Source organism: Ixodes scapularis, unplaced genomic scaffold (genome assembly GCF_016920785.2).
Source record: "Ixodes scapularis isolate PalLabHiFi unplaced genomic scaffold, ASM1692078v2 PGA_scaffold11__112_contigs__length_91849675, whole genome shotgun sequence".
Classification (NCBI taxonomy): Eukaryota; Metazoa; Arthropoda; class Arachnida; order Ixodida; family Ixodidae; genus Ixodes; species Ixodes scapularis.
In genome coordinates, this window is record NW_024609837.1 from 66,404,191 (window position 1) to 66,427,610 (window position 23,420).

General features: G+C 45.5%; 1 protein-coding gene across 1 annotated transcript in view; it reads right to left on the reverse strand.

Annotated features, from left to right (window-relative positions):
* Nucleotides 1–16,932, reverse strand: part of LOC120836473 (tyrosine-protein phosphatase non-receptor type 9) — a 28,518-nt gene extending 11,586 nt beyond the window's left edge. The window contains exons 1-4 of the mRNA XM_040205393.2: nucleotides 16,634–16,932; nucleotides 10,842–10,985; nucleotides 7,108–7,197; nucleotides 2,729–2,853 (exon numbers count right to left, since the gene is read on the reverse strand). Coding sequence (XP_040061327.1) covers nucleotides 2,729–2,853; nucleotides 7,108–7,197; nucleotides 10,842–10,985; nucleotides 16,634–16,678 — 404 coding nt within the window. The 5' untranslated portion in view covers nucleotides 16,679–16,932. The remainder of the gene's footprint in view (nucleotides 1–2,728; nucleotides 2,854–7,107; nucleotides 7,198–10,841; nucleotides 10,986–16,633) is intronic.
* Between the last annotated feature and the right edge of the window lie 6,488 nt (nucleotides 16,933–23,420).

Genomic DNA, 23,420 nt, shown 5'->3' on the forward strand with positions numbered 1-23,420 from the left:
GGGACTGGACGCTAAAAGCGCCAGTCAAAGACGCGGTCTGTGCGCCGAAATGCTGCGGAGAGTGAGGCAGCTGAGCATCGGGGGGGATGACTCACGAATCAAGTTTGGTACACACAAGATGCGTTTCCACGGCATTCTTCAAAATTTATATCAAACGCTGCAGTTTGTTTTTTTTTGTTTTCTTTTTTTTTCTTCAGTTTCGACGCGTTATTTTATTCCAAACTTTCCATCTTCGTGGGATGGTGGGTACGTCTTAGATTTCTCCTGTGTTCTTGTACGAGCAGAAACCGAGGGAGAGGAAAAGACGAGAACGCACAGGGATGTCGGAGCGCCGAAGTCCGGTATTCGCGTTCAGAGTTAGCAGACGAGAGCAGCGAGCTTGCGTCTACGCACAGATCATTGCAGTCGGAGCTCGGCGTACCCCCGTCTGCTCTCGTCTCCTCCCTTGGCTCAGCTTCTGTCCATACTGATTGCAGTCCCTCCCTCCAGATGCCTAAAATAGGCAATCGGGTAAAACCCAGAACACACAGAAAAGGACTGGACAAACACATCGCTGATTAACAACTTTTACTTTGTCCTCTTCCCAGCCTAGGCAAATTCTTCTCCCTCCTATGGCACATGAAACTCGATTAAAAAAAACTTGTGGCCCACCACTGAACGGGGTGTGGCAAACCGCAAATATTGTCGTTCTTTTCGTGAACCGTAATCGACGAGGTGCTCACGCAGCAGTATGTATCAACTAAAACCCGTGACTAAAAAAGTTTACGCAAGTTACAATGTACCCGCTTTCGGCGTTGATCAGTTTTCATCACTTCGCGCCGTCGCGTCGACGCCCGCGACGCTAGCCTCCGAAGAAGAGGTCGAGTAGGGCTCGAAACGTCGGATTTCCGACTAGGGCTTGGCTGGAAGTTTTTCCTTTATCAAAGAATGTGCTTTACGAGTTGTTTTCAACGAGAAAATTGCCCTGAACGAGCGTCATAATGAGTGTCACGAAGGAGTGACGTCCTGGGTATTTGAATGTAAACTTGCCGGCAAGGGCGGCAGGTTTTGGATGGAAATAAAATATACAAATGACGATCGACGAGGCAACGAACGACTGAGGGAAACTAAGCGTTTAATGAGGCAAACTTGCGCCCAGAACGAAATAGGAGAAGGCTAGCGTCGCGGGCGTCGACGGCGGCCCTATGGCAGGATCGAGCGCCGGGGCGAGACTGACCCCGGCTCGCCAGGCGGGGTCCCTTAGGTACCTTTGTAAGTTTCTGGAACACTCGGCGTAGAACGTTCGGTGCGTAAAACGTTTGTAACTCGATGGGGCGACAGGGTTCTCGAACTTACGAAAAACAATAAATTGAAAGAATAAATGAAAAAAACTTCCTCGACGACGCGAGCGGCAATATTAAGTCAAATAAAAATAAAATAGAATTATAATAAAAATAAAATAAAGGCAAACAAAAAGTATGAAAAAAAAATTAAAAATAAATATATAAAAATTAAATGATCAAAATATTGTAACGAACTTAATTTTTGCAAGGACCCAATCTTCGTGAATTTCGCAAATCGCGTATGATTAGCAAAAAAAGAGATCTTGCGAATAAGTTTCCTTACGGTAGCGAATGCATAACATACCACCCCAATTCGCGAAAATTCGAGCTCGCGAAGATTCAGTCGTTTACAAATGAAACTAAAATAAATAAAAAATAAATATATAAAAAAAAAATTAGAAATCTAGCACAAACCACGGAGCGCGGTTTGTACGGGACACATTTCCCTGGTCTTTGTCATCACAATCGAGCCTGTGCAATCTTTTTTTTTTTAACAAGGGGGAACCCACAGACGCTGCTCACGGAAACGGTAGAACGCTGCTTACCAGAAGTGAAAAAGTGTTTTGCGTAACTGCGCTTGTACAATGCCATGCCACGCACAACAGTATTCCAGGTTAAAGGGAGACACTACCCAGAAAAGTCAACTTCTGTACCGCTTGCTTGATTTCAATGTAATTTGCAATGGAAGTTTATTTGAGTGGCAAGCCCATCCCTGCCAAATTTTATTGTCCTGTGCCAATTCTGAAACTTGTTACGAATGATACAATATGGAAGTCAATGTGTTCGCTTAGGAAAATTTAAAAAAAAAATAAAACTTTGTGGTTTTTATGTGTAATATAGTCATAGGAATGCCCAGAGCACATACCCAGCTAGTTATTTTGCTATAGTGCATTGTTTTTCATAAGTATAACTCCATAAGAAGATTACAATTTTTTTTCATGTCTGCACTTTTTTATGTAGTTTTTCTAACACAAAAGAATGTTAAAGTAGAAGAACAAACCAGCCAGGGCATGTTCCTCACAATATTCTATCCCAGAAAACCACCTAAGAATAATTTTTTTGTTGTATAATAGGAAAACTATAGTTTTCCTAAAGTGAAATTTATGCCGAAAAGTTGAATGGAGAAAAATGTATTCAAAGTGCTCCAACCTCTACCTTTTCTATAGCATCGGTGGACCGAAAATAATTTATAAAGAATTAACTATACAGTGTAAACTAATGATACTTTCTGCCAGTACTCTCTAGAAGTTGGTGGATGTAAATATGGCATTTTTTCAATTCAACTTTTATTGCAGAAATCGTTTTTCTGTGTAGTGTCCCCCCTTAAGGAGGGGTTTGACTTGACAGGTTGGAGTTTGCCGGTAAGGAGACGGAAAGTGAGGAGAAGAAGGGGCCGGACACTTCACCTTTCCAGGGCGACGTCCAGCTGGTACACGACCCCTTGAAGAGTGACGCGGTGCGAGCTCTCCAGAGGCCAGTGCTTGCTCGCCGTGAACATGGTGATGGCCGCTCCCGAACTGTCTCGCGTCGGCTGCGCACCCAAGACGGCGCCCAAAACGGCAGGGCACACTTCGTTAGGGAACCTTGGTCAGCTTCACCGACAGCTAAAGCCATTTCAGAGATTGTCCATATATGGTCATATATATGCCAACTAAAGCCATTTCAGAGATTGTCCATATATGGTCATAACCCAATCTAAGGGCGCTAAGCATTCTAAAAATCTCAAGATTAGATCGGTATGCAGCCAATTTCTCTATTAAAAGTTACATGCACGATCATTTGACTAAATGCAATGAAATGCGGTAGCTTCATGGGAACATTGTTAGTAAAAACAATTAGGGAAGGAAATGGTACGCAGATGAAATTGGTTGTAATATGCTGTTCACACATCGAGGACGACGAGGAAAGCGTCTACGACGTCAAGGATGGCATCGAGAACGACCCTGAGGACGACCTCAAGGACGACAGGTCACGTCAGCTTCAGCTAACGGAGCTTACGCGACCGGCGCTTACGTGACCTTGATCACGCGACTTCACACTTCAGCCACGGGCGCCACGGGCCCTTAAAGAGAAGGTGAACCGAACATTTCAGTGTTTATAATAAGTGGCGCACTATCTTTTCATGAGACAGCAGCCCCTGGTGTGCACGAGCACACGCAACGAAATTGACGTCATCATATTCACGCTAAATAAGCTCGAATGGAGATATGATGATGCGCGCACACCGGCGGCTGATGACTCATAGAAAGATAGTGCACCGCTTATTATACATGTTCGGTTTACCATCCCTTTAAGGACATGACCTTGAGCGTGGTTGGGCCTATAAAGCTAGCACTTTGAAATGCGATCCAAGGTCGTGACACATTCTTTCTGCTTTTCGGCGCAGACACCAGAGGGCGTCACCAGGCCCGAGCGAACGCTTCCCGCGCGCGATTCGCAAATATTTAGAAATAAGCGATAGCTCGAGATTCGCAGTCGCACCTTCTACGGCAGCTTCTGGCGTCTGCACTGCGGTCGAAGTCTACACCTCCACAATAGGACTCACCTTATCTCCCTCCAAAACTCAACTACTGGTCACATCCTCCAAGAGAGGACCCGACCCTGACCGAAAACTTATCACAATCAAGCTACAGGACAAGGAAATTCAACAAGTTGATCAAATCAAAATTTTAGGAGTAGTATTCCAATTCAACGGTAAACAGGAAGGATCACTCCACCGCCTTCACACCCAAATCAACCAGATCGCACACCTGATACAGCGGACCACAAATCACAGAACCGGACTCAAAGAACATAATCTACTCCATATCATCGACGCCTTCGTCATATCTCGTCTCCTATACACACTACCCTACCTCACGACAACATGTACCCAAATCAAAAAGCTCGAAGCCAGTCTCCGTAAACTGTACCGACTCGCCTTGGGAGTGCCGCGCCACGCGTCCAGCGAACGCCTTCTCAACACGGGAACTTTCAACACCATTACAGAACGCATACAAATGCATAAGGACGGGCAAATATTACGACTTTCTACCTCAAACCAAGGGCGAACAATTTTACAGACATTAGATATCAACACAGACTCACTTCCCCCAATCCCCATACCTCACCCTCCATGGAAAAGCGCCAACCCAAATGTTACAGTGGAACCACTACCGAAAAACATGAAACCCGACAACAACCCCGAGAGACGAAAACTCCGCGCCAAAGCCCACGAAAAGCGAATACGCTACCTACATGAGACGGAGCATGATACGTATTTTGCTGATGCCAGTCACCAGGTCACGCATGGCAAAATAGCTTTCGTCAACACACGCACTAAAACATATTACTTCGAAACCTTCACAGAACCCCCAACGATCGACGATTTGGAAGAATACGCCATCGCCAAAGCCATGGAACACGCAGCCCAACAACCTAACACTAATCCCACGCTAATCTTCACGGACTCACAGCGCGCCCTACGAAACTACACCGATAACACATTACACTTTATGACAGATAACCTAGTCCGTGAAATACATGCCTGCTACCCGGACAAAAATTCCGCCTCGTATGGACGCCTGGCCACCAAGGCGTGGAGGGAAATGAGACAGCCCATCGTCTCACCCGCGAAAACTCCCCGGGTCCCGTCACGTCATGGCCGGCTATCTACTCGGTAGGCACAACAAGGAACGCTCACCGAGCCCTGCGGAAGTCGAGATTAAAAGAGCAACGTGAAGAGCGGACCATTTACCCTCACCCACCAAAGACCATGTCTAGGCAACAATCCTCCCTCGTCAGGCAAGCCCAGACCAACTCTTTCCATCGCACCACATCTTCCACCACATCTACAAACGACCCGGCTCCCCCACCTGCCCAAAATGCGGAGAATACCCTTCCATCCCTCACACCTACTGGTCTTGTAACCCACCCACACTTCCCCCAACCCTCTCACATATCAATTCTTGGGAGGAATGGCTGGCTCCACCCACGGGCACCGAAATATCCACCGTACTAGAAGTACTAACTAATCACTCCGGTCCCCTTGCGGAATCCATCCGCGAGACGTGGGCCGGACGTAGGCCTTTACAGAAAATAAAGTTTTGCTTGCTTGCTTGCTTGCACTGAAGCGCAGAAAAAGAGGTGTGTCAAGATCTTTGATTCTGTTACTTGGGAAAATTGTCCGCGAATTTAGGTATTTTAGAATACTCAGATCCCGTAGATTGAGATATGACCATAAAATAGACAATCTAAAAAAACACTAAATTACCCCTTTAGAACATAAGGGCTACATTAGTGTTCTGGATTTTGGTAATTTTTTTATTATTTTATTTTTCGTTGTATAGCTAGCTGTGAGGCCAAAGCAGGTTAGTAGGCATTTCAAAAGTACCAGTCCACTTAAGTATTAAAAATGTTATCAGAAAGACCACACACATGTCTAGGCTCGTTACAACGGATCTGGTTACAACAGACTTTCGGACATAACATACCGATTTGTGAAGTTCGGTAGGTTTTCCTATCTGTCCCCATTGATTCATCTTCGTTAATTGCAGATTCATTTAAGCTGCATTCTGCAGCTCCAATGACGCCGAAGCGGAAGCGAATCTCTCTGAAGGAGAAGCTTGAGATTATCCAGGCAGTTGACCAGAGGAAAAAACAATCGGCCGTTGCAGACACCTACTGTAGATACGATCATGAAGAACAAAGAGGCCGTCCTCGAAAAACAGGTACCGGGTGACCCGCAACCAAAGAAGTTCCGACTCCGTGAGGCTACTTTTCCAGAAGTCGAGGATGCCTTACCGATATGGCTCCAAGACGCTCGTTCACGAGACGTCCCTGTGAATGGCTTGCTTTTGCGGAAGCGTGCGGAGCAATTGGCAGCCAATTTGGGCCACAATGAGTTCTTGCGCAGCGATAGTTGGCTAAGCCCCTTTAAATTGAGTTACGGGGCAACTTTCCAGTGCATTTACAGAGAGTCGGACGGCGTTAGATGATGGAGTTGTGGCAAACTGGCAAAAACCAGTCTCTTTTGGGTCTGCTTGTGGGCTACGAACCGCGTAGCATTTTCAACGCTGACGAAAACGAACTCTACTACAAAATGAGGCCAGGAAAGACCTACAGTCTCTCTGGGAAACCGTGCCATGGAGGGAAGGATCTAAGGAGTGCGTGAGAGTTCTCTTCTGCTGCAGCATGGACGGAACCAAAGAGACAAACCTGGTATTAATTTGTAAGGCCCATGTGCCTGCGCAAGGTGCACGTTCCGATAGACTGGGCATCCAACAAAAGCGCGTGGATGACGCGGGACGTTTTTAATAAGTGGTTGCTGGCTTTCGATGGCAAGATGAAGAAAGAGAAGAGGAAGGTGCTAACAGGGAACCCTGGTTATAACCAAATGTCTGCTGTCACTAGATCTGTTGTAACGGGGTCAGACTGTATCCACGAGTTTTTGTTATGTATTCATCCGAAACACAGCCCAGCCCAACAATAGTGTCAGCAAGGTTGCATATTCCTTCGGAAACCACGAGCCTCATTTACTTCCCTTGTCTTCCTGATAGCGGGACAGGTTTTCTGAGTATTTGGGTGACTCCCATGCTCTCCGGAAGTTGAAGGATCCAATGCCCGTGCCACATTTCATTCAACATTTTTGCCGCGATAAATACCCCATTTTTGAAAGACACTACAAAACACAGCCTGCGGGCAAGAATACCCGAGACTCAAGTCCATGGGCAAAAATGCCCGCAGGAAAACAGACCCCTAAACACAATCCGTGTAAAAAGAAACGGAGAGAGGTACTACAACTCACCAAGACTGTGAACTTCCCAGTTTCCAGCTCCCCTTTGAGTGGGTCGGTGGTAGGGTCAAAAGTGCACAGTCCTTCTCGATATCGAGTGTTCTGTTTTTGTGCCGAACAAGAAAAGAAAGAATAAGACAATCGTTACAGCCGAGATGCGCGGGAGACAAATATTTATGCGGCTCATCCAAGTCTTAGAGTACCCGCATAAATGCTCGTTCTACTACGAGTCTAGCAGAACTAAAGGTAAACTCCAGCAACAAATACGCACTGTTCTCACTACAAACTGTTGCCAATGAAAAAAAAAAGGTTGACAATATGAAGTTGACAAAAAATACAGTATTGTCAACGAACATAGTCGCCGGCACAAATGGCAGACAACAAACAAACCCTGAAAGTACACACGGTGACTATTAATTGTACTGTTGACAGACCTTTCCTGTGCAAAAGCACCCCGGGCGGACCTGCCTAAGATCGTACGAGTCGTCAAACAAACGGCCTTCCACACCTCTGTATGTCACCAGCGGGCAGGTGGATGAGCGACCTGGGGAGTTGTGAAGGGCTTTCCAGTCGCCAGCGATCGAGATTATTTTTTCGTTGCTTCAAGGTTGAAACTTCCTTTGCAATGAGTAGCATCTGTGATCAGCGGTAGATTCTAGGAACAGTGCCGGGAAAGCTTCTCTTTTACCCTTGTTTTCGCGGGGAAAAAAAAAAAGAAAAAAGTGCAATGGAGGCCAGCCCCGTCAAGGTGTTTTTGCGCGAGCTGTGTGCCGCGTAAGTGTCTAGTGTCGCACAAAACATTCTCACTTGTGCTCGGAATAGTTTGTAGAGTTATGGGTTTGAGTACGCGGCCACATACTTTATGGCTGCATGCTGCGAATTCAGTATCCTTCCGCAGCTGGAACAGCTTCAAGAGCAACAAGCAGTGACTCGAACCGGCTGTGACCGCTACAACACCCGTCCAAAGAGGAGCGCTAATAATATTGAGGAAAAATAGAGCACATTCTAGCACTATGGTCAACATTTGACTCGGTCACATTTGCTGTTCCAATCGCTTCAATGATTTTTTTTTAAACGCGACCGATCTGTTGAAGACGAGAAGTAAAATGTCTAAAAAAGTTCAAGTCTGAGTCTATACATGACTTTCGACACACTGCTATTTGTGTCTGGTATTACAGAGGATCAGGGAGCGGATGTTGAGATTGATTAATATACAATAGAGCCATTGCCTGGTTTGTGAAATGGGTGGCATGCAATTTTTTCTCACATGAGACGTGGTGAAAATGTCTTTATTTTATTCTACTGCAGACAAATCTTATATAGGGCTGAAAAGTTTTTAGAACTATGAAAATAATAATGTCGTTGAGGGGAGGCATGCAAATTTACAGCTGATAAAGGCTGTGCAAAACCAAGACGAAGAAAACATCACTTTTTTAATTAACTTGGAGTGAATCTGGGGGAACGAGATAACATTTTGGAATCAGGAAGCCATCCCACATACAGATGATGCCTTTGGATTATGTTATAGCTAAAGAATTTAACGGAGTTCACCTTTAAGGTTAGGATCCCCCATTGTGGCACATCTACTTTTAATGCCTCCTTCTTAAACCAGGCCTCCATTGATTGGAGTCGCCTTCCCAAAGTCATAGCTTCAATTACTAACACCACTGACTTTAGAACTGAAAATTACTACTTTGTTAAGAGCACATACACCAGGAGAAAGCTATTTTTTATTATTTACAATAACTGAACGAAATTTCCACAGTTTCTAGTGCTTGATCTCTTTTTTATATATCTGGTGTTAGTTTCGAAATAGGTTGTTTTTATCTCTTGGATGCTAGGCACATGCAGAACAAACCATGCTCTTTTACACACTTGGGACATGGCAACAGACCTAAAAGAGCCTAGTAAAATAGAGTAACTCGCTCCTCAAAAACCACTGAGTGGTCTAAAAGAAGCGAAAATAATATGTGCTTATTTTATATTATGTGTGCAACAGAACAAAAATAATGTGTGCTCGACTAATTTTATTTTAAGGTAATTGAAAATTGCAATAACGCCATTTTCAAAGGGCTAACAAAGGTTTCTGAAATTTTGCATAAATAAAAAAAAATATACAATTAACCAAACCTGTAGATAGTTGCATTGTACATACTATTCTAAAGCATATGCATGCCAAATTTTGTTATGATACAACAATATTAAGAACAAAAGTTCTTCTGTGCAAACTCTGAAGTTGCCCCAAAATGACATAAATACATTCAAATATGCATTTGAATGTTACCCAGTGGGGGTCCAGACGTCCTTACCCCCCCTCTCGAATTCCGCACGTCTAAAATTTTAGGGTGCGACGAAAGGGAAAGAGGGGGGGGGGGGGGGGGGTTTTAATATCTCGTACGCTGACTCCCCCATCGGGAAATACCTGTATCCGTCTCTAATGTTACCATAGATGTGTAGCAACTATTTCGCTGCAAGAAAAATATTTTTTTGTTAATTTCTTTCGAGAAATTGAAGCTACGGAAAACTGCGAAGGAGAGGAGACGGCTAGGCCTACTTCTCCACATAAATGTGATGGCGGGCGACGTCGCAGTTTGAAAAACCGCACACACAAAAATGGCTTAATTGTTTGCCGTTCTGGGTCACCAGGAGTTCTTCAAGTGCTTCTTTGACTAATCTCTCTATTCTAATCACCCCTTAATATTTTCATAAATAAAATCTGGGGATTCAGAGATAATGAAACACCATTAAACCCAAAATCACACTTTCTCCAAAAAAAGATTGCCGTTCCTTGACATGCGTCTCTGTTTAAATTATGTATCATACTAATTTTATATTTTTTCTTTTTATTTGTATCTTTTATTTTATGTTTATACTATTTTATGGGCAAAATGTTGACTGATCTCCGCGTGCCTCCAACCTACGACATATTTCTCATTTCTCATACTGCGCTTTTCGAGACACGGTACTATGCAGAGGCACCTGGACCTCGCACGCCGAGCCTTGCTCGGCCTTTGTTCGTTCGAACTGCAACTTCCTTGTTCCAGAGGTCGTCGAATGCCGAGTTCATTAGCGATTTCTACATCTCAGTGTTCTTCATGAAGCGCGAAGTTGAACGGCATAAATATTCGCCATTCTGAAACAACGAAGGAGCATATGGAAACAGCAGTCGCTAAAAATAAGCGATATCCTATCAAAAAGCGATGCCACAAGATAAAACTTTACGGGTATACTCGGGCGTGGCACCGCAAGGGTTGAAAGTTTATGTGTTTGGTTTCACGCGAAGCGCAAGTTCGTCTGCTTCTTTTAGCAGGGGTTGTGGAGACTTCAGAACGCCGAGCTCCGATTGGTTCTGATTGAAGGCTAGTGGGGAAACCTCAAGGCAGCTTGCTTTTATATCTACCCACTATCCTTCAATCAGAGCCAATCAGAGCTCGGCATTCTGACATCACCACAACCCCTGCAAAAGAAGCAGACGAACTTGCGCTCCATATATTGCGGCAAATGTAAACCAAATTACCGTATAAACAACTTTTCCCAGAATTCGTGATTTTTGGCGCAGATATAGAGCTACACCATTCAAAAGTCGAATTTCTCATTTCGCCAAAAGTTTGGAAGTCTTATGAAAGTTTGCGACGTCCCCAGCTACAGGAGTTTACGGGAGGCGGCGAAGAGCCAGCCATTAAAACACGTTCTGTGCTAGAAAGGAAGAACATTAGGAAGGTACACAAAACAAGATGGCCGCCCACCTCGTGAGCTTCGTACAGGGCCAGGGCGCGTCGAATGTCAAACTTGCGGGCCATCATAAACTTGACCGCCGCGTTCCATGTCAGCAGGCCCGCGCTGTGGCTTATCCTCTGGTCGTTCACCACCTTCATGAAGTCCTTAACGAGCTGTAACGGGGGAAACCACAAAGAGTGTGAAGCTCTCGTGCGCAATTGGTCGGAGACACTGTGGGAGCTGGCGGCGGGGGAACGTTGTGGCTCGTTTCTCATGCACGACGTCGCATCGTGTACTGTCGTGACTTAACTAGGTGACAGAGCCACAGGTAGCTATAACTCGAGAGAGTTCAAAACTTTGCAGCTAGACTTGTCTTTGAAAATTACTGTCATGAACTTGGCACGAAAAGTAATTGAAAACCTCTCGAAGCATGAAAAAAAAAGTTACGGCTCAAACGATTTCATAACGTCTATTACTATATAGTTGGTATACGGCACGAAAACTACATTTTCTCCACAAATTATGTATAACGTTGAGTCGATCGTGAACGCAAGGCGCACAAATAAAAATGCGAGGCAAACCAGTTCCGGTCATCTTTTGTCCCTAAAGTTACCGTAACATCCCAAGAGATAGTCCACCTAAAATCAGGAGCAAATCAGGTGAAAATATGAAGTGGGCTAATTATCGGTGTACAATAGAGAAAAGTTGAAAACATTCTACCTTTAGGCCAGTTGTCCCCGTCTCAAGACTGTTATCGTGGCGAAGGTCAACGAAGCAAAGGTAGCTGAACTTCCCAGTCAGCAACGTTCGCTAGTTTCCCGCTATAGCTAACTAGACGCAACTAGACACCGAGGCCATCACCGACTCCGACACTACGGTTACTAGAAGCAAGCCATCTTTCGGTGTTTAAAAAAAAATAGCGAGTCGAGCCAAAAATAAGGGACAGGCTATCTTTGAGGAATGCAACTTCTAATCGCCGCATTGTGAGATGTTCCTTTTGTTTTCGAATGTCCCTTGTTAGCGCTTATGCGGAGTGTAAACGTGCACTTTCTGAGATGCTCGTTTTTGTTTTACTGCTGCTGCATATGTTCTTGTTGCATGCATCTCCCCCGCTGTAATGCCGCCAGACACTGCAAGTGAATAAATAAGTAAATAAATATAAGGCTCATTCAATTTACTGGCACCAGCTTGCACCAGTGAAGAAAAGTGCAGCATGGTGCAGAAAAGTGTGGGGCAATGTACCCCGTGAGCGATATGAAGGTGAACAGCCCTCTTCTTGTTTTTGATGCCCCTGCAAGTTTTGGAAGAAGCTCTCTTCCAGAAGAGGGCTAGAACGCAAAGTTTAGACCCCAAGCCACATACCATTTGAGACGTTGGGAGTTAATACAGCTTTAGGGAGCCATAAAACAGCCAGGAAACCAGGTAAGGAGTTCACCTTCATAATGCCGGCGGGTGTACTTCCGGTTGTGCTTATGTATATGCTGCAATCGTTAATCGTGTGCGCCGGTCTGAACCAAGTGCAACTGGTGGAGGAGGTGCAGGTAAAATCGAACGCAGCAAACAGCTTTTCTTCCGTACTACTATACCCCCTTCAGGGCACTCTGTCTTTAGGTTGAGAGGCTGTACCCTAAGCAAGGGTACAGCCTCGGACCACCATAACGAAGTAGGCGTGCCACATTGTCGCACTAACTTGTTTTTCGATTCATTTGTCCCAAGGACTAGTAACGAATGGAACCACCTGCCCACCTCCATCGCAACGACTACCGACAATTTCACTTTCAGATCTGCCATTGAGTGTTGTGTACCTTCTCAATAACCTGCGTTGTCTGCATCTTTTATTCTCTGTTAAATTTCTGAATTAACTACCTGTTGTTTGTTTTTATGTTTTCCACCACTCCCTTCTGTAATGCCCCCTGGGCCTTGAAGGTACAGAAATGAATAAATAAATAAAAGGGATTCCATCTTCCCAATCTCAAGGGACCTCGTCTGCCTTGAACTGCAGCTCGGGCATCCCCTGCAGCCTCGGCATTGACGAAATAGAGCGGCGTAGAGCGTACACACCTCGAAAACAATAATAAACCCGTTAGGATTGGCACATAGTTATGTGTCAATGGGTGACTCAGATCTGCTGAAATAAAACTTAAACTTGAAAAAAAAACAAAAAAACATGAACTTAAAGGGGCCCTGCAATCATATTTATGCGTCCAGCTTTTTTGCGGTTTCCACGTCTCTTGTGGTTCGGGCAAGCCAGCGGGCACGGAGAGAGTAAATAAATATCAGCGCGTCATATTTTAACCGGACGACGCGGAAACCACCTCCACCGACGAGGGCGACCCGCGGTACCAAAAGCGCTCAAAATGTGACGTCTTTGGTCCTGGGCTTACTACTGGTCAGAGCCGCTAAAAGCTTCTTTTTAGTCGAAATGCAAAATATAAGTGGCGTGTACCGTTTCAATTATTTATAAAAGTAGTTTTTCTTCAGTATTTTAGATCAAAAAAGAAACGAATGCAGTTCATAAAGTACAGAAACAAGAAATGACCCGTCGACATACCCGCCACCAAGCGGTGGAAAAAGCGGCACATACTAGAAAGGAATAGTGGGATCAGGCGCCGACACGGAAAGGTCCCGGACGTACGCGGCGGCGTTGCGGCCGTGTACCGGCCCGAGGATCCGACCGGTTCCGAGCGTTCCCAAGGCTCTCGGCGCGGGCTTGGATGGCGATTTAGACCTTTGGCGGTATGGCAGCGCGAAGTGGCTCCCGTTCTGAACTGATCTTTACCCCACGTTTGCTGTCGTTTGTGGCCAATGAAGTGTCATGCCGAATTAGTGTTTAATCTCGCAGCAAATGCAATGAGAGCCGCTCTGGCTGCCCGCTGCATACAGCCTATCCAGAACACGCTTCAATGGCGCCCTCTCGCGCCGTCAACTCGGAGCGCGGCAGCCGTGAGCGCTCGATCAGCTCACTACTTCTCCTCTAGTTCACGGCCACTCTCAAGCAACCAAGGATGTCATGAGGGAGGTTATTTTTTGCTTGTTTTTGTAATATTAATTTGCCTATAACTTTTAAAATAAAGGGAATTTCGAGAAAATAAAAGTTTCACGAAGTGACTACGTTCAGTGCGCTCAGGTTCGGTGCAAATTAAAAATTAGTAAAAAAGTCATTGCAGGGCCCCTTTAAGGGCAGGGACGGTCAAGGAAATATGGGACATTGGGGGAACAGACGAGGGTGCTCTGGGTAATAGGGCAAGGGCCCTATTGCTCAATATAGATGCCAATCATCGGTTAATCAATTTCGCTACTTTTCAGGGTCTGCGATCAACACCGTAACGCTGGGATGTCACGAGTGCATACCCGTCAGTTTGTGAGAGCAAACTGCATGGCCCCAGGAAAGAGAAGGTTGAGGCTCGTTGCGGCATTTTCCACAGGAAGAGAACCAAATGTGGAACCGGTACCAACAACTCTTCCGTGCCTAAGAAATTCGAAAGGTCCTTAATCAGTGTGCCGTAGACCCCGTTTAAAAAGTCTGGCAACAGCGAAAAAAGCTAGATCGTGTCAAAGGTTATTCTGGTGAAATCCCACACTGCCTGGTGATAGTTAGGGGGAGACAATTGGCTTAGAAGGGCAGGAGGAATCATACGTTTGTCTTTTTAGACTTAGGCTAGGTGGCGCAAGGTACCGCCCATTACAAAGGGTATAGCCATTAACAGCCATCCATCCATCCATCCATCCATCCCTAGGGTACACTGGGCAGCATATGCTGTTTAGAAGGAATTGCCGGTTCGTTTACGTCGCCCAGGTACGAGTTTCGTGGCGTGGTAAGGAGGTCGTCGGAGAAACACAACTGTCGTTTCTTCATCACGCGTCGACAACTTGGCTAAACTTTACGGCCGGTGACGCAAACACGTGGCCATCGCTGCTGCCTTTAGATGATAAAAGCCGATCAACGCTAATTACCGCCGCTCCGGAGCCGACAGTTTTGGTTTCGACCGATCTTCTGAAAGCCAAAGGTTCGACATGAAGAGACCACGCAGCACCGAGAAAATAAAACTATGCTCTGTAGTTTGGGTGCACTGGCTACGCTTGGCCGTTGCATTCCAAACGTCGAAGAAAATAGGCCAATAAACCACGGTGCCTGGAACGTCTCTTCGACCGGTGCGTCCACCAGCGCCTAAAAATGGACCCTCGACTTCCGCCCAACGACGTCGTACAAGCGTCACGCTGTCTTTGGCCACGATGCTGGTGCCGCCACAACAGCAGTGGTAAATGTGGAAGACGTTCGTCCTGCTGCACGTCGCTCTCTAGCTTGACGGTCCGAGGCGCCTCCGGCAGCCGGGGTTCGGGACGCCGTAACACCAGCGACAATCGCGTTTGGTCGCGCCTTTTTGCCGATACTTCTACGACCAACGACCAGGATCTCGACGTTTGTCGGCATAACACTACGGCGCTTGTGAGGTCATTTGTGGTCGCTTTGGGACCACATTTGATGCATGGGCGGAATAGGACACCAAATGCACCGGTCGAAGAGGCGCTGCAGGCACCGTAAGTAAAACGAGAACATCCGCTGAATTGAATGCATCTCCCGCTCAGCCGGCTGGGCCGGTTCGACGACCTGTTTCCAGCGACCATGTTTGTCCAAGAGCAACGCCTGCTGTTTGTCGCTGGCATTGCGGATACTGATACCGCGCTGTCAGAGAACAAGACTCAATCACAAATTACAAAAAATTTCAGTTTGCTGGGGTGACCTTTACGTATTTTGGAACCATATTAGATTACGCCACTCCAGTGTGAACTGGGGGGCTACGCTTGACAAATGTTTCGTTTCTCCTAAGAAGAAACATAAGAGACCGGATTGACAATATCGCGTCTGATTGGCTATAGGCTCAAATGACGAAAGGGGTAACTATCATCATTTGAGCCTCTAAACAAACAGACACGATATCGCCACTTCCGTCACTTCTGTTTCTTTTTGGAGAAACGAAACATTTGTCAAACATAGCCCCCCCCCCCCCCCGTTTTGTTCCATGATACCTGCATGCCTGTATCAACCAAGGTAATGCGAGAGTTTAATTTTCTTTTTTCTTTCGCAGACGTGTTGGCAAATTTTGCGACCTATTGCGCTGTGGTCTTGCCTGGGGAAACCACAGTTATTTCAAGCTGCCAGCATTGGACCAGTAAAACAGATTTGCTCTTCTCTTGGGTACTCCACATTAATGATCAAAATCATGGACCGCGTGTAACCACACCTGCTATCGATCTCCCATGAGGGTTACCCTAGGCTTTAAAGAAACAGATATCTAATAGCAGAGAACAGGCGAGCCTGCGCTTTTAGTTATTTTGTGTTAGGTTTGAATGATTAGCAGCGTGGATAATAAAACGTACCACAAATTTCACTCGCTTCCCTCAAGTTCACAAAGGAGCGACATTGGCAAAAGGAAAGGAGAAACAAAAAAATTGCATAAGTCTTGAAGGTGCAAACGTTACCTCATCACGAGCGTGGGAAGTCAACTCCAAAACCAACTGTAAATAGTCGCCGAACCCAACCTAAAGGGCTAAAAGCCGTGATATACTAACCCCAATGTTGGCGATAATTGATTATGCTAAAGAAACCGAACTTCGAGGTCTATGTATCCGAGTTTATTCGCGAAACAGGGTCTGTGGTCGAGCATCGTCATAGACCGCAGACACCTCAAGACTCGGTTCGTTCGGGCTATTCACCGATGAGCTCAAAGACTGTGTGTGACCTAACGTAAGGCTAGTGGGGTAAGGTAACGCCACGTATTTCTTTCGCGAACGGCGCAAAAAACGTGCCCCGAAATCTTACTTGTTCCTCTTGTGAAGTCAGCGATGCAGCCATGTTGTATTTCATACTCCGCTCCGGCGGCTTTGGGCTTCGGGTGACATTTGACGGGTCGGCGGCTCGCTCAAAAACTTGGTCCGCTCGCGTCGACCGCGGCCGAGAGCGCGACGGAATAGGTGCGGGCTCTTCGGCGGTGGACCATGCCTTAGCTACGCAACGAATAAAATGATAGAGATGAAACGAAACACGCGAGAAATACACCGAACAGGGGATCCTTCACAAGTCGCGACTCCTGTCAGCCATCTTTGTGCTTTTTGTTTTGTGTGTGCCTTGTTTTTTGAGGCAGGTCGGTCGAAGCGGCATCGAAGGGAGTTTGTGCGGTTTCGTATCTCATGGCAACCAACTTTTATTAAAACATATACCAATATATACTTCCAATTAACCAAAGTGAGTTACAAAACCAGGATACTTTTTGCGTGTTATTTTGAAATAAACTGAGGGCTGTGAGGCTGAAGTTTCGCCGCGCATACGCAGCGCCACTCTTGCCCCTAGTGAGGCTCGTCCATACTAGTTTGGCGTACGCGGATTAGCAGACGACAAGGGAGGCTGGTGCACTTGTTGTCCAATGTTGTCGTGCTATGTGGTCGCTGGAGCGCGTACAGCATTTCGGAGACGTGAGTCAGGTACCATAGCCGTGCTGGCATTTAGGTTCGTAAAGAAGGTACCGAAATCAAAAGGACGGGGTGCCAGGTGTTGTTGCGTAGTTAGATCGCACGGCATCGTATTAAACAGAGAGGAGTGTCAAGAACGCAGTGGAAGCTTCTCGCACCCCTTTCCACTTCAGCAGAGCGAACAGTGGAGAGGGACCACCTTCCTGCTAGGGCAAGGGGGGGTAGAGGAAATTTATGAACACATACACCCCGAACCGAGTCTCTGTTAACACATTTATTATCCTGTGCTGTTTATACACCTGAAATTGTATTGCAGCAATTAAGTTAAAATAGTTTTCACTCCGAGTGATATATTGTCTATGCCAAATATGTTATTAAATCTGTTAAAGTTGAAAGCATAAAAATCAACTCCAGCAGCCCTCAATGCATCAAATGAAATTAAGAAACGGTAAATCTTTTTCGGGTTATTGTTTCTTGTCAATGCTTACTTTTATCAACATGTCCTGCACAAAATTTAACATTATGTTCTTTTTCTTTCTGCCTTGTGTGGCTGTCTTCATCAAAAAAAAAAAAAAGAAATCTAGAGCAACCCTTTCGCGTTAAAACAGCGAGAGGAAAAGAATGGGAATAAATGATCAATTTTCTTTTACAATATCACTCTTTAACCAAGCACCTTCGACGTTGAATGAGCAGCGAAACCGGTGAGTCGACTATCTTTGAGTCGCGTCTAAAAAAGAAGCCATTCAAAATGTTTTACACTTATTTCGTGTTCGCCAGCAAAATGACTGTTCAGTGTGGTTCACTTTTTGGCGCATAAGGTTGTTGGGGTGTAAACAGGAAGATCTGAGTTTTCGTGCATATACAGTAAATAAAATGGGCACGAATTACTGCTCCAAGGTATTGAAAAGTACTGTGAAAGTAATTTCATTACTTTTTGGAAAGTAATTGGAATGTAATTGAATTACTTTTAGTCAGCGCTAATTTGTGATGTAAGTTAATTTTTACAGTTTTCATAAAAGTAAGTGGTGATGTAATTCAATTAAAGATTTGCAGATCTCAGAAAAGTAATTAGTAAGGTAATTTAATTATAACTACTGAAAATATTTTTGAAATCTCTGAACTACGTGTACCAAATAAATTCAGAGTCATGGGTTATCTAAAAATCGCATTCAATATTAAAAAAAAAAAAAAAATCCATGAATTTTATTTTTTGTCGTCTAATGTTCCAGACTTCAGCGGAAGCATGTACACGTCATTCTTAATATGGCGACCTACCGCGGGCTGGACGACGCGATGGCGGTGCACGACGGAACAAAGTTGCGACGGACGTGGGACAGCTGCACCGAAATTGTCGTTCCCCATACCAGCCAATCGACCTTCAGGCGCAGAATATCGACCGGAAGGAATATAAATTTGAAACAATCGCACGACAAACGTTTCACGCAAGTTCGTCGTGGTCGTCGTCTGCTTCAAGCGCCGGACGAGCGGAGAAAAAAACAAACGCCGTCGGGTGTAGCCACGTGACTTCCGGCCATGAGCTTCCGTGCTTGTTTTCGGTTTCGGTTTCAAGCGGTTGAGGTTTTTTTTGTTTTGTTTTTTTCGTTTAATTAAAAATTATACGTGTCTTCGCAGAAAATTATGGGGTGGGGATTCTCCTGACACCATATTAAATCGCAGAGCAAAAAAAGTATGAAAATAATAATGGGAAGGATCAGTGTTCCTTAAAGTGGAGATTATAGCTAAAGCTACAAGCACGGACACGCCCGCGTTCTTAACTTTGAGACGCGCTTTTCCGTCGCAAGAGCTCGTTTTGCGGAAGAACGTTTCAAATTCACGGTCTCGTGCTCTCGTGCTTGTGGCATTGGATGCAGTCTCAGCTTGATGGCTGGTTCAGACATTTGCTTCGGTAGCATACAATGCAACCAAAACGACCACTACGACAAATTCACCGGTTCAATCGTGACTCACGATTGGTTTTTGAGGGCACAAGTTTCATTGCTTGCCACCTTGTAACGACGAACTCTTTTCCTCGTGACATTGTCTTTGCTGTCGTTTTAGATGCTGCGAATGTCTGAAACAGGCATTCGCAGCATCTAAAACGGCCGTCGCAAATGTCTGAAACAGGCATAAGGGTGAACGGAGTGTAGACACTTCGCTGAAAGGGAAGCGAAAACTGTTCATGAAAAAAAAAAAAAGAAAAAAAAACGAGTTAGAGGTGAATTTTATAGTATTTTTATCCCGTGAATTTGAATATCACGTCCGGGTTCCCCAAAGATGTAACAAAACGCGAGAAATCACGAAAAACTTCCGACCAGTCGTCGCGTCATATCCAGAAGTCTCCTCCCCCAAGCGCGTGTCGGTCATGTGGGCGTATTGCGTGCAATGGAAAATTATACAGCAGTGGGGACGTCTTTTTTTATGTTTTTTGGAAATAGCAAGAGAGGGCAAGCATATATATGATATGCCCTCAAGATACTCTAAAGCGGGGATTTCGAAACGTCGGGACATGACGTCACGCTCCGGGAAGGAGAGGCATCAGCGGTACTTTAAAACGTTTAAAACTGATTTTCTGCAGCCTCCGTGCGCACCAAATTTAAAAGAAATAATCTCGATAATCGTAATCCTGTAGGGAGGCCAAATGAAGAAGATTTCAGTGTTTTTATTTTCTTCAATAGAATAGTTTCCCTTCGATATTCCATTCCGCTCCAAATACAGTCGAACAAAACAATTAAGGCTCCAATCCACGCTGTGAAGTTGGTTGGACAGCGAAGCTGTGGTATTACTTGCAACGAGCGCCCTCATCGTTAGAGACCCTATTTATGGCGACCGTCACCAGGTGACGCTCCAGTCTTTGACATAACAGGCGATCTGCAATTTATTAAAAAAAAAAAAAAAAAAAAAAACGAACAATGGTTACGTTAATACCGCGCAGCTTGAAATGTGGATGAAACGTTTAACCACTCCAAGTGAACGACAAAATAACGAAGGAGTGCGCGATCTGCTAAAATGTTTAGAGTGTTGTTGGAAACCAAATTGCCTCCTCCTAGATGTATTATTGTGCAGCCGGAGGCCCTCGTCAAATCGCCAACTTTGTTGTCCATCTAGCATTTATGCTTTCTAGCGTTTCTAGCACAGGTGACATATGCAAGCTCAGCAGGCTTGCAATGACGGTGGGACCGGAAGACTACACTCTAAGAAAAAATGGAGGAAAAAAGTAGCAACGGCGCGCCTTCCTCCCTTCTACCGACGCGCCTCCAAGCGGACACGAGAAAAGGGGAGGAACGAAATATTTTTCTCCTTCTCCAGGCAGACGGGAGAAAGCTTTCGCCCTCCCGACTCATCTTCTTTCGGTTTCGTTTTTCGAGCAGGTCGCGCACGTTGTTTAATAAATAGCTGTTGAGTCGATTGAGCTTCAGCAGCAGCGAAGGCCGCCTGTAATTCCGTCTTCTAGTTTAAACGTCCAGAACATTTCGGTTGCATTGACATTTTTATCACTAATTTTATCAAACGAGCAAACGAAGCCGCTAGAAACAGCGAAGTCCCGGAGCAGTGCCAGCAGCGCCACGTACACTGGGGGATGGCCGTCTCCGGATTGCGTGACTGGCGTGACTCGCGCGGCACGGAACTACAGCCCCTACAGCCACTGCAGGCTGCAGCACTACAGACTACAGTAGCGAAAGCACGCGGAACTGTGTCGACGTTTTCGACGTTATGGAAACCGCAGGAACTGCGTCCAAGAAAGGCAGGTTTTGCTGCCGGCTGCCTGGGTGCCTTCCCCCCTGAGTTTGGTTCTGTTTTCCGATGCCGAGTGCAACCGGCGTTCAACGTGGTTTTGTGTTTGTGCGTGTCAGCAACATAGCTGCAACATCGTGATGACAGTGTCGGGTTGTGAACAGAAGACTGGAATTATCGCCGATGTGACCATGTGTTCGCGTATCAGTGGTGTAACAAGAAGATAAGATCGTAAACTGTTGGGCATTGATGCCGCTGGTCGGGTTGTGATCGGAGGGGGCGGGGTGTCGCAGGTTGACATTCCGCTTTACATTAAAAAGTTTAATACCACTTGAGGGATTACGTGCAATCGATCAACGTGCGGATAGTCATGGTCTGAACAGTAGAAGCTCCTATCGTACAGTGGCCAATGTGACTGTCGGAATTGTCTCGTCCCCGACAGCGATTGTACTCAAGGGCAAGGACTGAACAGTACGAAATCGTGACGTAAAGTACGTATATTTACAGTATGGAATTTCGGCATTAAAAACAATAGTAGGTAAAATCGAAAAAAAAGCTACCCTTTATTTTGCTGTTTAATTATACGGTTGCTGGAGAAACTGCCCTCCGTGGTGCGCTGGGATGAGCGCTAGAAGTTTTCGGGCTCGCCACGGCGTAGTTCCGTACACTTAAACCTGCCGCAAGTCGCGGCTTTGACTACATTCAAGTTGATCGAAAAGCAATTTCTCAGTCCGTGAAGCATCACTTCCAGCTACTGAATATCCGCTCTACAGAGATTAATTCAAACGGCAATTGCAGCTCTGCGCGAACAGCACAAATAGAAAAACAAATAGAAATACAAGCTACGACGTGCCGTGTGGGGAAACAAACTCATGGCTTCGAACCGCATTGGAGCGGCTTGATTTATTGGCTTTCAAATAATTACGGCATGATTGAGCGTTTACTTTTTAATAAGAGATTCGACCCCTGAGCCATTCAAAATACTCTCAGAGGTATGACATTGCAGGGAAAAATTCAACATGCTGGGAATATTTTTTATTGCTTAGGGAGTCACCGAAAAGTTCCGCACGTTCAAAACGACCAGTATAAAAGACGGAAACGCAGAGCACGGGTGTAGTGTTCGGGTTAGTGTGGTGTTCCGTTGTGTTGATATTTGTGTGAGCAGTGCATGTGCTTAATGTATGTTCACCTCACTGATCTGTTCACCTGATGCTTGTAATAATGTGTATGGGTTGCATGTGTGTATAGTAGAGGGTCCTCAGGCGCAGTAGTGGCCTGAAAGAAGCAAATTATTTTTGTAGAACATGAATTGGGCGGTACCTAGCGCCACCTAGCCTAGCTACTTGCAATTACTCTGCTTGACCCCGGCTTCTGGTGGCTAGCGATTTAACCTTCTTTCACGCTACGCGATAAACAGCGGCCATAGAGTAATATAGTAAATAGTGATGGGACGAATCACCCGAGATTCGGATTCGGACAGATTCGGAAATTTCCGAACTTCCCGCGACGAATATTCGGCAGATTCGGAGATTCGTCTGAATCGTCGCTGGTTGCAGGCGGCAGCATGAACCTTGTCGTAAACCTCGCGAATGCGGTCAGTTGTGCTTTTCTAGCTACTGTTACTGCATATAACCAGATTTCGTCTTGTTTATTTCAACGTATGGTATGTACTGTACTGTCATTCTAGACTCTGGCACGCGCCCAGGTCCAGCTGAGCTGATCGGTGTGATTGACGTAGGCCTAACCATGCACGGTCTCGCTTTCTGTGCAATTTCGCGGTGATCGGTAAAATGTAGCAAAACGTTGTGTATTATACGTAACGTGGCGCAACGAAAAATAAATAAATATATATTCAGCCAAGGAAATGATTCGTCTCCTTCTCTAGAGCTGCGTATGTCTGTACCTGTAAGGCGCGAGAGCGAGATACCGGTGGCAAAGAAAAACGTCGCACTGTCGTTTCTCCGTAAGTTTTGTATACGTGAACTTTATTTGATGAAACAAAAAAGAAATACACAATACAGGGGTGTCCAACGCAACTTCATTGTTCGTAAACAGACACTAACTAAATCAGATAGCATGCATTAACGAAGTTTCAGATTGTTTCCCGTGTTCCGATAGCAATAGCTCAGTGGATACTCGATCGTTGGAGATAATCGAATCGAACATACTCACTTGTGTGGTGTGTGCCACACTGACAGTAATTATCGGCACGAAATGTGTCTGTACCGAACCGAACAGCATGCATCGATCTCTTGCGGCGATGAAAACATGCGCTTGTATTTCCACGTGCGTGCATCAAGCATGCGTATTTGGGTCGTAATCCAGAACCGAAACCAACTTTCCCGCGATGTCTGGCTACCGTTCTCGATAAACATCCAAAATAATATAAACAAAGTGGAACATTTTAT